Source organism: Nannobrachium achirus (genome assembly GCF_963921795.1).
Source record: "Nannobrachium achirus genome assembly, chromosome: 15".
NCBI classification, from domain to species: domain Eukaryota; kingdom Metazoa; phylum Chordata; class Actinopteri; order Myctophiformes; family Myctophidae; genus Nannobrachium; species Nannobrachium achirus.
Genome location: NC_137822.1, coordinates 30,693,155 through 30,711,030, shown reverse-complemented (window position 1 = coordinate 30,711,030; position 17,876 = coordinate 30,693,155). Strand labels below are relative to the sequence as shown.

The window sequence follows — 17,876 nt, the reverse complement described above, 5'->3', positions numbered from 1 at the left end:
CCCACCCTTTAATGCAAACCCCAATATACCTGTTGTCATAGGACCCGTTTTGACCATCTGTTAGCCTTTGTCCCCACCCTTTAATGCAAACCCCAATATACCTGTTGTCATAGGACCCGTTTTGACCATCTGTTTGCCATTGTCCCCTTATGCCCATATATGGAGATCTCTGCACACACAGTACCGGTTGCGGAAAACTCTGATGTCAGACATCAGTTCCGCATACGGGCATTCATTTTATGCCCATATATGGAGAACGTGGGAAGAATGGTTTAGAGATACTCGGATTACATACATACATACACATTCACAGAGATTTTTTGTTGACTCATGTGGCGTACGTGATGTCAGAGCCTTTTATGAAGTGATGTCACAATGAGTCAGCGCTTCCTCCGGAACAGCCTGATGTCAACAATCAGCTCCGCATAAGGAGATTCCGAACGTTTCGCGCCGGTTTCGGAAAACCGCGAGTCGGGTCGGGTTGAGGCCCGGCACTGCACTCCGCGCGGCGGCGGGGAACGCGCGTGCCGAATCTGAAGCCGGTGGGACGAACGGTTCTCGAGATACGCGGATTACAAACAAACAAACAGACAGACAGACAGAGATTTGTCGCATTTATAGATAGATAATTATAAAATAAAGTTACATTACAAAAAAAAAAGGAAAAAAAATAATAATAATAATAATAATGGCCATGGCCTGGTGGCCAGGGGGTGCAAGTGCACCCAAGGACACCCCTTAAAATTGTTTATGGGTTGCAGTTTAGTATGTGAACGGTCACAGCGGTGGTGCAGTCTTAGGCGTAGCTGCAGTTTCCATAGATTTGCATGAGAACATTGTTGATGGTGGGCTCGCTGAAAGCTGGCAAACGTATGTTCTCCCAAATCGTTATATCCTCAAAACGGTAACATGTCATTAAGTCGAACACCCTTTGGATCGACCACCAAACTCTAACCCAAACCCTAATCCTAACCTCAGTAAAACTATGCCTAACTCTAACCCTAAATCTAACCGTAAAAGTAACCGTGACGCGGGTGATTATCTAACCCTGCCGACGCTCGCGGGTGATTATCTAACCTGCCGACGCTCGCGGGTGATTATCTAAAGGGGAGCACACACTGAACGCGGGCGGCTGCGCAGCATCGCGTCGCGGTATCGACGCACGTGAAGTGCGGAACTCGTCGTCATGATGACATCACAGTGACGATGCAAGCACTGAGGCGCCCTGGGTATAAAAGTAGAGCGCAGACAGAGGGAACACCATCCGGTACGAAGCACTCTCCCTACTGGCCATCACCAACTGCTGGAAGACCACTTGAGCCTCCAAAACACCTTCAGCGCTTAGAAGAGGAGCTTAGCTTGTTAGAGCGAAACGCCAGGCTGACACGATACCCAAGGAACGTTGGAACTGTAGCCTCGTCATCAAACACAGCCACTGCGCTCTCTTGAAAAGGACACCCTCGTTCCAGTTATTATCGTTTCTACAATTGTATTCTCAATTCGTAGAAATGGCTTCTGCCAGCAGTCTCCTGTCTGAAGAGCAGCTCCGATGTTCCATCTGTCTGGATGTGTTCACTGATCCAATCACCACTCCATGTGGACACAACTACTGCAAAGCCTGCATCACACAGCACTGGGACACCAAGGATGAGTGCAGGTGTCCACTGTGTAGCAAAGCCTTCCACAAGAGACCTGAATTCGCTGTTAATAAAGTTCTCGCAGAGATGGCCGATCAGTTCAGGGTTCACAAGTTGAAGGAAGAATATGAAAGAAAGACAGTGGCTGAAGTTCAGCAGATGGTCCAGGAGAGACAAGTGAAGATTCAGGAGTTCCAACACTCAGTAGAGCTCAGTAAGAAAGATGCAGACAGAGAGATAGCAGGCAGTGTGCAGGTCTTCACTGCTCTGATCAGCTCTATTGAGAGAAGCCTGGCTGAGCTCATTAATGTCATCGAAGAGAAGCAGAAAACAACAGAGAAACAGGCTGAAGGTTTCATTAAAGAGCTCCAACTGGAAATCGCTCAGTTAGAGAAGAGAATCTCTGAGCTGAAGCAGCCACAAACTGAAGACCACCTCCACCTCCTCCAGAACACCACATCCATCAACACTCCTCCACCCACCAAGGACTGGACAAAGATCAACGTCCCTCGGTCTTCATGTGAGGGGACTGTGAGGAAACTCAGGAAAGCTGTGGCTCAGCTGGAGAAGACACTCCGTCAAGATATGGATAATCTGTGTAAGGATGATGAGCTGAGGAGGATGCAGCAATATGAGGTGGATGTGACTCTGGACCCTGATACAGCACATCCCAAACTCATCCTGTCTTAGAATGGAAAACAAGTGAGTCATGGAAACATAAGGAGGAATCTCCCAGAGAACAAAGAGAGATTTTCATATTGTGTCAATGTCTTAGGAAAACAAAGCTTCTCCTCAGGAAGGTTTTACTATGAGGTTCAGGTTAGAGGGAAGACTTACTGGAATTTAGGAGTGGCCAGAGAGTCCATCAACAGGAAGGTAAACATCACACTGACCCCCAACAATGGTTACTGGTCTATAAGGTTGAGGAATGGAAATGAGTACAAGGCTAATGCTGGCCCTGCTGTCCTCCTCCCTGTCAGAGAGGAGGTCCAGAAAGTGGGAGTGTTTGTGGATTATGAGGAGGGTCTGGTCTCCTTTTATGATGTGGAGGCCAGAGTTCACCTCTACTCTTTCACTGGCTGCTCCTTCACTGAAAAACTCTATCCATACTTCAGTCCATGTAACAACCGTAGTGGTAAAAACTCTGCTCCTCTGATCATCTCTCCTGAATCAACACACGCTCAAAACGTCAAATATGGCCTTTGGAACCGTATCCGCAAATGGAGCAGTTTGCCGTCACGGGACGCCTGCGCAGGCAAAATGCGTCTTTCAGGGTTCATTCCCGAGCTGGCGTAAATCTGCCTTTTTAGGCGTCCCCGAGCTGGCGTAAATCTGCCTTTTTACTGACCAATGAGAGACTAGAAAGACCTGTCAAATACTGACCAATGAGAGACTAGAACGATGTCAAACACTGACCAATGAGAGACTAGAAAGATGCAAGTGTGGTTGCCGTTGACTCTACTGGGGGAGCCAATCAGAGAGGGGGAAAAGGATGACATCACAATATCAAGGTATCGTGATGTCTGATTGGCTGAAGTTTTACATCAGATGTAAAAATCGCACCCAATGTGAAGTGAGCGGTGGTCATAAAGTCTTCAGACTAGGATTTGGGTCTAGGATGTACAGGCTATGCTACACACACACACACACACGTTTTACTATGGCAAAACGCTGAGGAAAAAGGCTACAGACGCACGCACAGCCACTCTATGGAGCGGTTTACCACCGCTCAAAAACACCAAGAACAATAGTTGGAGGTCACATGGCGTGAAAGAAATAGGCGTAAACTTTGATTCTGTCAAGGCTTTTCCAGTCCAATCCAACTGCATTCATAGAGCACACATTAAAACAACGTTGACCAAGGTGCTGCATAACAACAATAAAAACATAAAAACTATAGGGCTTTAAAGCAATTCTATGCAGGATTAAGCCTAAAAATTAAAACTATATATACATATATATTTAGACCTTTTTCCCCTCTATCATGACACTATAAAATCATGGTTAGGTGTAAAACAAAACATTCAGCATTCAATTCCCCTTTTTCTCCACTATTTTTGACTTACATCCGGGCGTACGGGTCGAGAATGGAGCATGAATGGAGCAGTGAGGGGTGGTGTCGGTTGGTGGGGGAGATGGCCGTGCCAATAGCCAATGATAGCGCGACTTCCGCCTTTCTGAATCCCTTCCCTATACTGTTCATTCATACCGTAGCCTTCTGGAGCTATGGCTTACGACAAAGGAGCTAGAAGAAGAAGGAGTTTTTTTTTTTTTAAATAAAGCTAAGGCAGATGCTGCTCGAGCTAAAACGAGAGTAAATCTTGGTGTTGCTTTTCATCAATGGTGTGATTTGAAGGCTCGGCTGCAGAAGAGAAGTGATGCTGAGTTGGGAATGTTTCTCTTGGACCAGTAAGTTTCTACTGTTATGTTTATTCACATAATCCAACGTAGCTCTCCCTATTGAAACCATCAAGTATGTAGTAAACTGTGCTCGACTTTTTGGACACTAAAAAAAGGAAAGAAAAAAAAAGTTTATCGTAGGCTACGCAGTTTTCCATGAATGGAGCTAACTCTGCTGCTATTAGCAGCTAAGCTAACGATCTACAAGCTCACAACGCGTCGCGACGCGTTGTGAGCTATACATTAGGGCTAAAGTGTTATACATTAGGGCTAAAGTGGCTTATATGTGTTATAATATTACCATAATATATCTTCAAAGTAAAATCAAACTAAAGTCAGTAAAAGTCCAACTTTTGGAAAGATCTAGTAAGTGAAAGACAAGTATACGAAATGTTCAAGTAAAGTACAAATACCTCAAGTGTATTGAAGTAAATCTAACTAGTTACTTCATCTTTATCTTTTGGACAAGTACTTTTCTCTCTAGTATAGAGCCTACTGCAATGTTTTTCTTCACACAATAAAAACGTAGCACGCTCAATCTAAACCAACAAGTAGGCTGAGCTTGTATTATTGTGCAGCCTCAAATTGTCTTGTTCTCCATTGTAAAAGATGCTAACGCTATTAGCTTGCATTGTACCGTGACTACATCAATAAATACAACTATTGAGTCATAGTCTATAGCTGGATTTGGGCTTGAAATTTTATAATATACTGTTCATGGAGACATAACCATATAGCCACAGTTTCTTTTATGAAGTGCTCATTATAACATAACCATGGTTATGGGGATGTTTCACTGGACAAATAAAATACTGTGAAGTGAAACATCCCCATAGCCATAATTTATTTTGTGAAGTGCTCATTATAAAAACAACATCGCCACATCCATTAATTTCTTCTAAATGTTCAGCAAACGAGTCACATTGCATTTTATGTACATTATCATAACAACGTTGCCACACCTATTAATTTAATTATTTATTCACCCCTCCTTGTGACATTCTGCTAAAATACTGAAAACAGGGGTAATGTTACTGCAATATTACTTGTCTGGTAGTATTCTGCTTGAGTGCAACATTAGAGTTGTTTTCAATCACATGCATCCATGCCTGCATCACCCATTTGATTGAATATTTAGGAAATAATTGTTGAGTGACTGACTGTACTAGCATTGTTTGATATTGTGTATTTTTCTTGTAGGTCATGCTTCCTCAGAGGGACACGCCACACAACAAATGCCATTTCCATGGGTTGATACAAATGTGAATGAGTCAACTGCCACTCTGTCTCTGACTCTAGACAAACATTATACCATCATTTGTATGGCCTCATAAGTATACAGTGGGTGTATGAGGTTAGCAACCTCATGCACAGCACTCGCGAGAGGGCACCAACTCAAGCTACAGACATTTATTCAGATACCCTCAGAGTCTCCCGAGAGGGGGGGAGTATGTGAGACTCAACAATACAAACATAACGGTAACAGCCCTTAACTAATCACAGCTAACGAGATGGCTCACCTAAACAACATCAGCTGGGGAGAAATTGGAAGTAAAGTGTCACTGCGAGAACATCTGCAGGAACACAAAAGGTAAAAATACATCAAGCCAGGACCAAGTGTGGAGAAGAGGGGTCACAGGTGCAGCGCACAACTTGGTTGGTGAGTTGGTGAGACGAAGGAGAACTCCAGGCAGGAATAACCCCACAGGACTGGAGAACTCTACGCACCTGTGTCACCTCAAGACCTCAGGAGGGACCCACCCAATACCTCCCCAGAGAAGCCTCTTGTTGGGAAAAAATCACACCCGTGTGAACTGAGCGGTGGTTTAACCACCAACCCACCAACCTTACCCACCTACCCCCCCCCCCCCCCCCCCCCCTTCCCCCCTTCCCCCCTGTGTGTGTGTGTGTGTGTGTGTGTGCGTGTGTGTGTGCCTGGCCTGGCCTGGCCTGAAAACAGCGCCCCTCCCTTAACATGTGTAGGTCAGAAAAGGTACTACACCACATTCTTGAGGCTACATACGGACGGACGGACGGACGGACGCACCCACATACATACACGTACGTCTACACACACGGCCACGTATAGGAGCGGCGTGACCACCGCTCAAAAACTAATAGAGCAGGAGAGGGGAGTTTAGCCTTGGTCAGGAGGAGGAGATGGGCAGTGATTTGGCCACCACTGCCGACCCGGCCATCAGGAGGGTGTTGTGGTTTGCGGGTCGAAACACCACCTATGATCGATGGTTACCACCTGAAGACATCAAATTCTCCTGGCCAAGGCTACATTCACCAAACGTGAATGGAGGAGAAGCATCGTTAGATGTAATTATAATCAGTAGCATAATTTCTTTCATAACTTCAGAGACAGTGAATTGTCTAATACAAACCTGATAACATCTTACTGAAAAAGTCTATTGGAGACATGTCTGTATATATTGTATTGATAATGCTCTAATCTAACAAGGTTTTTTAGTTATTAGGCTGTGTCCTCGTTTATTTTGCTCTTATCACCAACACCTGAAATGTACATGTATACCCAAGGTTATGTAAATAAAAGTTTTAAAATCATGGATTGATTCCTTCATTGACCAGGTCATCATAAGGTTATAGGTAGTTACCATGAATTTGAAAGGAATGTGTAAATCAATGTTTTATTTTTTATTAGCACATATATAAATACTGTATGACATTTGAAATTGTACGAAGGGTGTCAAGTGCTCTTCCTCTCGCTTGACATGGTCGTGGAGGTTCTTGTCGCTGTAGCCTACATCTGGAGGGAGGTCTGCTCTTCACCCACCACTGGTCCTTCACCTCTTCGTCTGCTTCTGACAAGACTGGATTGAATTGTCTCCTCTCCTGATAACAAAAGATACACAAGTCAATTTTGCCATGTTACAAGGGGTCAATGTCTGTACATGGACAAATGTGTCTGTGGCAAATCATTTGTAGATTTAGATTTTGCTTTACACAGCATTATAATATTTTCATCATAATACCCAATTACTGAATGTCAAGTCACTCCAGGCTGTTTATCCAGAATATGTATGACATTATTAGGCATTAGTGGTTCTCAAACGTTTTATTTGCAAGGACCTCCATAACTCTGTGTACAAATAGAACCAAATGGTCATTTGGTTCCATTTGTACACTGAGTAATAGAAGTCTAAAGGCCCATTCCCACTGGGCCAGATGACAGATAAAGAAATCTCTTTCTCCAGATATTTTTCCATTCAAAGTGGATAGATACAGATAAAAAAAAAAATATTTGCCACAGATAAAAGTATCTGTGGCAAATATCTGTGGTAGATATTTTTATATTTATTATTTATATTTTATATTTATCTGTATCTACCACCCACTTTGAATGGAAAAATATCTGGAGAAAGAGATCTGTTTATCTGGACCAGTGGGAATGGGCCTTTATTGGTCATTCAGGGCTTTTTGTGTTTCATTGAAGAGCTCCAACTGGAAATCGCTCAGTTAGAGAAGAGAATCTCTGAGCTGAAGCAGCCACAAACTGAAGTCCACCTCCACCTCCTCCAGAACACCACATCCATCAACACTCCTCCACCCACCAAGGACTGGACAAAGATCAACGTCCCTCGGTCTTCATGTGAGGGGACTGTGAGGAAACTCAGGAAAGCTGTGGCTCAGCTGGAGAAGACACTCCGTCAAGATATGGATAATCTGTGTAAGGATGATGAGCTGAGGAGGATGCAACAATATGAGGTGGATGTGACTCTGGACCCTGATACAGCACATCCCAAACTCATCCTGTCTAAGAATGGAAAACAAGTGAGTCATGGAAACATAAGGAGGAATCTCCCAGAGAACAAAGAGAGATTCTCTCCATGTTGACTATTCTTTATGGTCAATTGTGATGTCATTCCACATCGTGACATCATATTGCATTGTCTCCGAATAAGGTCGTATATTCTTTTCTACAGTGACGATGCAAGCACTGAGGCGCCCTGGGTATAAAAGTAGAGCGCAGACAGAGGGAACACCATCCGGTACGAAGCACTCTCCATACTGGCCATCACCAACTGCTGGAAGACCACTTGAGCCTCCAAAACACCTTCAGCGCTTAGAAGAGGAGCTGAGCTCGTTAGAGCGAAACGCCAGGCTGACACGATACCCAAGGAACGTTGGAACTGTAGCCTCGTCATCAAACACAGCCACTGCGCTCTCTTGAAAAGGACGCCCTCGTTCCAGTTATTATCGTTTCTACAATTGTATTCTCAATTCGTAGAAATGGCTCCTGCCAGCAGTCTCCTGTCCGAAGAGCAGCTCCGGTGTTCCATCTGTCTGGATGTGTTCACTGATCCAATCACCACTCCATGTGGACACAACTACTGCAACGCCTGCATCACACAGCACTGGAACACTGAGGATGTGTGCAGGTGTCCACTGTGTAGCAAAGCCTTCCACAAGAGACCTGAATTCGCTGTTAATAAAGTTCTCGCAGAGATGGCCGATCAGTTCAGGGTTCACAAGTTGAACGAAGAATATGAAAGAAAGACTGTGGCTGAAGTTCAGCAGATGGTCCAGGAGAGACAAGTGAAGATTCAGGAGGTCCAACACTCAGTAGAGCTCAGTAAGAAAGATGCAGACAGAGAGATAGCAGGCAGTGTGCAGATCTTCACTGCTCTGATCAGCTGTATTGAGAGAAGCCAGGCTGAGCTCATTAATGTCATCGAAGAGAAGCAGAAAGCAACAGAGATACGGGCTGAAGGTTTCATTGAAGAGCTCCAACTGGAAATCGCTCAGTTAGAGAAGAGAATCTCTGAGCTGAAGCAGCCACAAACTGAAGTCCACCTCCACCTCCTCCAGAACACCACATCCATCAACACTCCTCCACCCACCAAGGACTGGACAAAGATCAACGTCCCTCGGTCTTCATGTGAGGGGACTGTGAGGAAACTCAGGAAAGCTGTGGCTCAGCTGGAGAAGACACTCCGTCAAGATATGGATAATCTGTGTAAGGATGATGAGCTGAGGAGGATGCAGCAATATGAGGTGGATGTGACTCTGGACCCTGATACAGCACATCCCAAACTCATCCTGTCTAAGAATGGAAAACAAGTGAGTCATGGAAACATAAGGAGGAATCTCCCAGAGAACAAAGAGAGATTCTCATATTGTGTCAATGTCTTAGGAAAACAAAGCTTCTCCTCAGGAAGGTTTTACTATGAGGTTCAGGTTAGAGGGAAGACTGCCTGGGATTTAGGATTGGCCAGAGAGTCCATCAACAGGAAGGGAAACATCACACTGACCCCCAACAATGGTTACTGGACTATATGTTTGAGGAATGGAAATGAGTACAAGGCTGCTGACCCTCCTGTCCTCCTCGATCTAAGAGAGGAGGTCCAGAAAGTGGGAGTGTTTGTGGATTATGAGGAGGGTCTGGTCTCCTTTTATGATGTGGAGGCCAGAGTTCACCTCTACTCTTTCACTGGCTGCACCTTCACTGAGAAACTATATCCATACTTCAGTCCATGTTTTAATGATGGTGGTAAAAACTCTGCTCCTCTGATCATCTCTCCTGTTGCAACACACTCTCACACTCAAAACGTCAAATATGGCCTTTGGAACCGTATCCGCAAATGGAGCAGTTTGCCGTCGCGGGACGCCTGCGCACGCCTTTCAGGGTTCATTCCCAAGCTGGCGTAAATCTGCCTTTTTAGGCGTCCCCGAGCTGGCGTAAATCTGCCTTTTTACTGACCAATGAGAGACTAGAAAGACCTGTCAAATACTGACCAATGAGAGACTAGAACGATGTCAAACACTGACCAATGAGAGACTAGAAAGATGCAAGTGTGGTTGCCGTTGACTCTACTGGGGGAGCCAATCAGAGAGGGGGAAAAGGATGACATCACAATATCAAGGTATCGTGATGTCTGATTGGCTGAAGTTTTACATCAGATGATGAGTAAAAATCGCACCCAATGTGAAGTGAGCGGTGGTCATAAAGTCTTCAGACTAGGATTTGAGTCTAGGATGTACAGGCTATGCTACACACACACATGTTTTACTATGGCAAAACGCTGAGGAAAAAGGCTACAGACGCACGCACAGCCACTCTATGGAGCGGTTTACCACCGCTCAAAAACACCAAGAACAATAGTTGGAGGTCACATGGCGTGAAAGAAGAAGGCGTAAACTTTTGATTCTGTCAAGGCTTTTCCAGTCCAATCCAACAGCATTCATAGAGCACACATTAAAACAACGTTGACCAAGGTGCTGCATAACAACGATGAAAACAGAGAAACTAGGGCATTAACGACTCTACACACTGCACTTAATGTGCAGTGTGTAGAGGGTATCTGCACAGGAGCTATAGTCAACTTCTTCTTGAAAAACGGATGCTAAAATAAAAATAATGTTTCGAAAATATTTTATGAAAACATAAGTTTCATATGTGTGTTTCTATTCAAAAATGACCACAAAAAGCGTAAAATAATGATAAAATAATCATGTTGGCCATTGTCAGACCGACACTTTGTTTACATTCTAGTCTATAGACTTGGATGTAAACAAAGTGTCGGCCCTACAATGAAAAAGTTGACTATAGCTTAAGGACTTTTTAATACCTCTAAAATGGCAAATTCAACATTGTCCAAATTGTCAAATACATAGAGGCAGAAATTGTGAAAATAGCAGATCTACATGCTCACAAAGCCTCGCGATGTGAGGCGTTGTGAGCATGTAGATCTGCTATTTTCACAATAGGACGTTTTCACCAGTAAGACGCCCAAGGGCGAAAGCGACCTCGCGCCATCTGTCTCTGCCATATATGGATTTGGTCGTCTGACACATATAAATACAATCCCTTTTATGCCCATATATGGAGATCCCTGCTCTGAGTATCTGACATCACTGTGACGTCAACTGTGATGTCACAGTGATGTGTCAGCCTTTTATGCCCATATATGGAGATCCTGCTCCGAGTATCTGACATCATTGTGACGTCAACTGACAGACCATACATGGTGTTCCATGCGAGCCCACACTGTTTCGTAGGAACAGTATTTCTAGTTTTTGGTTTGTATGTTTACCTAGTATTGCCAATCGATCGGTGTACTTGGAGGCCAGTCTGACATGCATGGACCTCCTTATTTGGGCATGGCTGACGGAACTCGTCGTCATGATGACATCACAGTGACTGTAGCGAAGAATCCAATATGTAGGGTTTATTATATTGGACATAGGCGCGCTACTCGCCTGCCAAGGATGTAATCTATCTATAAATGCGAGAAGTCTCTGCGTGTCTGCGTGTATGTAATCCGCGTATCTCGAGAACCGTTCGTCCCACCGGCTTCAGATTCGGCACGCGCGTTCCCCGCCGCGGCACGGAGTGCAGTGCCGGGTCTCGACCCGACCCGACGCGCGGTTTTCCCGAACCGGCGCGAAACGTTCGGAATCTCCTTATGCGGGGTTGATTGTTGACATCAGGCTGTTCCGGAGGAAATCGGCGAAAGCTCTGACTCATTGTGACATCACTTCATAAAAGGCTCTGACATCACGTACGCCACATGAGTCAACAAAAAATCTCTGAATATCTCCATATATAGCATATATGGGCATAAAATGGACACAGAATCACAAAGATCTCCATATACAGGCATAAAGGGACACAGACAGACGGATACAGAGATCTCCATAAACGCAAATGGCATATATGGGCATAAAATTTACGCAGAATCACAAAGATCTCCATATACGGGCATAAAGGGACACAGACAGACAGATACAGAGATCTCCATATATGGGCATGAAATGGACGCAAATAGACAGATATCTCCATATATGGGCATATATGGGCATAAAATGGACCCAGAACTATATCTGCAGTGATCTCCATATATGGACATAAAATGGACACTGACAGACAGACAGACAGACAGACAGACAGATAACAGATATCTCCATATATGGGCATAAATGGACACAGGCAAACAGATGGTCAAAACGGGTCCTATGACAACAGGTATAATGGGGTTTGCATTTAAGGGCGGGGCATTCATTCACTATTTACATCGTTCCCGAGTTGGCCAGGTCGCCGACTAGACGCTGGGCCGCCCGAAGGGCGGCCTGCATGACTAAGTGGGTGAAATACTCAGAGTGGACATGGACATAGTTACAATGCATGCAGGTATGAATGCTGGCAGACAGGCAGGCATACAGATTCACCAGACTGACATGGTCTAAAATCCTGCTCTCCGGATACTATTTGCATGCAGGTTCAACTGAACAACTGAAACTACATATATGGAAAGACCTGGCTCATCAGTAGAAGTGGGGGTACTGGTGAGCCATGCTGATTTTTCAACCCCATCCAAAACCAGAATGCAGATCCAAGCTACCTTATCTATCTATAAATGCGAGAAGTCTCTGCGTGTCTGTCTGCGTGTATGTAATCCGCGTATCTCGAGAACCGTTCGTCCCACCGGCTTCAGATTCGGCACGCGCGTTCCCCGCCGCGGCACGGAGTGCAGTGCCGGGTCTCGACCCGACCCGACGCGCGGTTTTCCCGAACCAGCGCGAAACGTTCGGAATCTCCTTATGCGGGGTTGATTGTTGACATCAGGCTGTTCCGGAGGAAATCGTCGAAAGCTCTGACTCATTGTGACATCACTTCATAAAAGGCTCTGACATCACGTACGCCACATGAGTCAACAAAAAATCTCTGTGAGTGTGTATGTATGTATGCCGGGTCTCGACCCGACCCGACGCGCGGTTTTCCCGAACCGGCGCGAAACGTTCGGAATCTCCTTATGCGGGGTTGATTGTTGACATCAGGCTGTTCCGGAGGAAATCGGCGAAAGCTCTGACTCATTGTGACATCACTTCATAAAAGGCTCTGACATCACGTACGCCACATGAGTCAACAAAAAATCTCTGTGAGTGTGTATGTATGTATGTAATCCGCGTATCTCGAGAACCGTTCGTCCCACGGGCACGCGCGTTCTCCATATATGAGCATAAAATGAATGCCCCCATATATGGGCATAAAATGGATTGCAGACAGACATATGGACATAAATGGACAGAGGCAAACAGATGGTCAAAGATCTCCATATATGGGCATAAAATGGACGCAGACAGACAGATACAGATATCTCCATCGGAGCTGATTGTTGATTGTTGACATCAGGCTGTTCCGGAGGAAATCGGCGCAAGCGCTGACTCATTGTGACATCATTTCATAAAAGGCTCTGACATCGCGTACGCAACATGAGTCAACAAAAAATCTCTGTGAGTGTGTATGTATGTAAACATGAGTCAACAAAAAATCTCTGTGAGTGTGTATGTATGTATGTAATCCGCGTATCTCGAGAACCCTTCGTCCCACGGGCACGCGCGTTCTCCATATATGGGCATAAAATGAATGCCCCCATATATGGGCATAAAATGGATTGCAGACAGACAGATACAGATATCTCCATATATGGACATAAATGGACAGAGGCAAACAGATGGTCAAAGATCTCCATATATGGGCATAAAATGGACGCAGACAGACAGATACAGATATCTCCATATATGGGCATAAATGGACACAGGCAAACAGATGTTCAAAACGGGTCCTATGACAACAGGTGTGAGGTTTGCATTAAAGGGGGAACCGGCACTGTGTCTGCAACACAGTTGGAGGCACAGACAGATACTCCATATATGGGCATAAAATGGACGCAGATAGACAGATATCTCCATATCTGGGCATAAAATGGACCCAGAACTATAACTGCAGTGATCTCCATATATGGACATAAAATGGACGCCGACAGACAGACAGACAGATACAGATATCTCCATATATGGGCATAAATGGACACAGGCAGACAGATGGTCAAAACGGGTCCTAAAGGGCGGGGCATTCATTCCCTATTTACATTGTTCCGAGTTGGCCAGGTCGCCGACTAGACGCGGGCGGCCCAGCTTCTAGTTATTAAGAATGAGCCATGCGAATACCAATCGCGTTCAACAACATACATAAGGCTGGAGGCCGGCCCAGGCCTTGATATTCCTTGAACAATCTCAGATCTTGTCTAGTCTGTAATCTCTGGTCTGATAGTCTGATAGTTTAATCCGATGTGATCTTATCTATTCTAGATCTCGATCTGAGAAAGTAGGCCGATTCATCTATTCTTTATGGTCAATTGTGATGTCATTCCACATCGTGACATCATATTGCATTGTCTCCGAATAAGGTCGTATATTCTTTTCTACACTCCCCCCGTGACACTGTTAGGTTTCACTATCTATTCAAAAGATAATAAGACCAAATTCGTACTCGCTATCTTCTCTTCTGGGGTGTTCGTGATTCTCTTCTGGTGGTTGAGGTAGGTAATCTATGCTCATGCAGCCGTGCCATATATAAAGTGACTCCTACATTCTCCTCCACGGCGTCCCGTGAGAGAGGATGAAGAGACACTCCGGCGTGTACAGTAGTTTCTCTGCTTCTCTGCACGGCGTCCCGTGGAGAAAAGTAGAGAGGTACTGCTGTGACGTCGGGGGCTGACTTGAGAGCACAGTTTGTCCTGGATGGGTCCTGAGTAAGGGGTCAGTTCATCTGTCATCTGTTTTTAGGGGTAGGGGGTTCCTTACGAAAGGGTCCGCCGCGCCCTACATTATCTCAATAGGTAATGTAGCTATGAGGGGATTGGGACATTGAATTCCTGGACAGCATGTCTGGGCGCAAGGAGTATCAGGGGTCTCGAATAGAAACATGCAACCATACTGCAGGGTATGCATGATGTATGATTTAATCCTTATCGCCTCTGCCGCGCCGTGGCGACAATGCCGTGGCGTCTTCTGTGAGGTCAGGGACCTCGCCTTAGCCAGTCAGTGGCGACTCGCTGGGTAATGGAGCTGGTTCTGTTCCATGCTGTGTACATATTATCTGTACTTCGTGAGTTGTAAGTTCAGGTGTAACGAGCAACATAAGTCCACTCTCTTCTTCTTTACGGTAACTGGGACTAGATTTACGGTGACTGGGAAAGACCTCCTTCAGTGGAAATGCCAGTGTACCTGTAGGGAGGCTGGTGGATTGTAGTTAGACTGTTGTAATGGGCAGGAAAGATCATCAGGGTAATGAGGGCTACGGTGATACTCTAATCCCCTGGTCCTAATGCCTGATGCCATTCCGGCTTAGGTCTTAGTCGGATTTATCGACGTCTTGAGTCTTGAATGATCTCTTGAACGAGAACTTTAGATTTGAAAGCTTTTGACAGGCTTTTATCTTTGCAATAACAAAGTTTCCACTTTGCTCAGTTTAGCTAGGCGATCTTTGATCGCGTACAGCTGGGATCAGTCAGGTGGCTCTTCAATAGCCATGTCTGACTGAGGTAACTTCCATTCGTAAGTACACCACGTCTTAATACACTACCATTGGCCATTGGTATGTACGCACCACGTGGGTACACTACGTAAACATACTTGGAAATCCTGAGTCACTAATGAATCTAAGGATCCCTGGCGAATGCAGGAGGAACACTCACTGCTATATGCGTCGAGCAAACTTACCAAAAGCTTGTAGTCGAGGCTATGTGCGTCGAGCAAGCTTACCAAAAGCTTGTAGTCGAGGCTATGTGCGTCGAGCAAGCTTACTTAAAGCTTGTGGTCGAGGCTCACTGAGGTGGATTTACTTAAAATCCGCAACAACAGCGATGAAGGCTCACGGAGTTAGGCTTACTTAAAGTCTATATCTCGGTGGCAAGATACTGAGTGATTCCTTTGCACCAGCTATCTTCTTCTCAAACACTTACTTCTCAAGCGTGGAATTGAATCGGCGAGGCATATAGTGACTTGAGGTATATTCGTAAGTACGTAAGTATTCCGGATAATAGCCGCAAATACACTACGTAACACTACGTATCGCCTACTATGTAGGTCAGTTGATCTCATGGAAGACCGTAAGGTGATTCCCTTTACACACGGTACAGCCAATCGTGAGTGCACAGCCATCTAGGTGGGATTGGCCACACTTCCGACACATTTGTTCGTCTCTCACCCATTGCTCTTTCTGTTCTATGGTCATATTGTTGACAGAGTAGCAACTGTTTATCCATAGAACAGAAAGTGCAATGGGTGAGAGATCTTCTAGATCTCGATCTGAGAAAGTAGGCCGATTCATCTATTCTTTATGGTCAATTGTGATGTCATTCCACATCGTGACATCATATTGCATTGTCTCCGAATAAGGTCGTATATTCTTTTCTACAGTGACGATGCAAGCACTGAGGCGCCCTGGGTATAAAAGTAGAGCGCAGACAGAGGGAACACCATCCGGTACGAAGCACTCTCCCTACTGGCCATCACCAACTGCTGGAAGACCACTTGAGCCTCCAAAACACCTTCAGCGCTTAGAAGAGGAGCTGAGCTCGTTAGAGCGAAACGCCAGGCTGACACGATACCCAAGGAACGTTGGAACTGTAGCCTCGTCATCAAACACAGCCACTGCGCTCTCTTGAAAAGGACGCCCTCGTTCCAGTTATTATCGTTTCTACAATTGTATTCTCAATTCGTAGAAATGGCTCCTGCCAGCAGTCTCCTGTCCGAAGAGCAGCTCCGGTGTTCCATCTGTCTGGATGTGTGATCCAATCACCACTCCATGTGGACACAACTACTGCAACGCCTGCATCACACAGCACTGGAACACTGAGGATGTGTGCAGGTGTCCACTGTGTAGCAAAGCCTTCCACAAGAGACCTGAATTCGCTGTTAATAAAGTTCTCGCAGAGATGGCCGATCAATTCAGGGTTCACAAGTTGAACGAAGAATATGAAAGAAAGACTGTGGCTGAAGTTCAGCAGATGGTCCAGGAGAGACAAGTGAAGATTCAGGAGGTCCAACACTCAGTAGAGCTCAGTAAGAAAGATGCAGACAGAGAGATAGCAGGCAGTGTGCAGATCTTCACTGCTCTGATCAGCTGTATTGAGAGAAGCCAGGCTGAGCTCATTAATGTCATCGAAGAGAAGCAGAAAGCAACAGAGATACGGGCTGAAGGTTTCATTGAAGAGCTCCAACTGGAAATCGCTCAGTTAGAGAAGAGAATCTCTGAGCTGAAGCAGCCACAAACTGAAGTCCACCTCCACCTCCTCCAGAACACCACATCCATCAACACTCCTCCACCCACCAAGGACTGGACAAAGATCAACGTCCCTCGGTCTTCATGTGAGGGGACTGTGAGGAAACTCAGGAAAGCTGTGGCTCAGCTGGAGAAGACACTCCGTCAAGATATGGATAATCTGTGTAAGGATGATGAGCTGAGGAGGATGCAGCAATATGAGGTGGATGTGACTCTGGACCCTGATACAGCACATCCCAAACTCATCCTGTCTAAGAATGGAAAACAAGTGAGTCATGGAAACATAAGGAGGAATCTCCCAGAGAACAAAGAGAGATTCTCATATTGTGTCAATGTCTTAGGAAAACAAAGCTTCTCCTCAGGAAGGTTTTACTATGAGGTTCAGGTTAGAGGGAAGACTGGCTGGACTTTAGGAGTGGCCAGAGAGTCCATCAACAGGAAGGAACTGATCATGCTGAGCCCTAACAATGGTTACTGGACTATATGGTTGAGGAATGGAGAGTACAAGGCTCTTGCTGGCCCTGCTGTCCTCCTCCCTGTCAGAGAGGAGGTCCAGAAAGTGGGAGTGTTTGTGGATTATGTGGAGGGTCTGGTCTCCTTTTATGATGTGGAGGCCAGGGTTCACCTCTACTCTTTCACTGGCTGCACCTTCACTGAGAAACTATATCCATACCTCAGTCCAGATCTTAATGATGGTGGTAAAAACTCTGCTCCTCTGATCATCTCTCCTGAACAGGGGCGGG

At 45.5% G+C, this 17,876-nt stretch overlaps 1 protein-coding gene and 1 pseudogene across 2 annotated transcripts in view; both read left to right on the top strand.

The window, feature by feature from the left end:
• Positions 1-1,508: 1,508 nt before the first annotated feature.
• Positions 1,509-9,713, top strand: LOC308299754 (annotated as a pseudogene). Its single transcript has 3 exons — positions 1,509-2,892; positions 7,498-7,835; positions 8,418-9,713. The product of its transcript is annotated as an uncharacterized misc_RNA (transcript).
• Positions 9,714-16,575: 6,862 nt separating this feature from the next.
• The window catches only part of LOC308299753 (pyrin-like), a gene marked incomplete at both ends in the record, with an annotated part of 3,270 nt that continues 1,969 nt past the window's right edge, over positions 16,576-17,876 (top strand). Inside the window, 2 exons of the mRNA XM_080743543.1 lie at positions 16,576-16,616; positions 16,990-17,876. The exon at positions 16,990-17,876 is cut by the window's right edge and continues 39 nt beyond it. Of these exons, the coding sequence (XP_080599669.1) occupies positions 16,576-16,616; positions 16,990-17,876 (928 nt within the window). The remainder of the gene's footprint in view (positions 16,617-16,989) is intronic.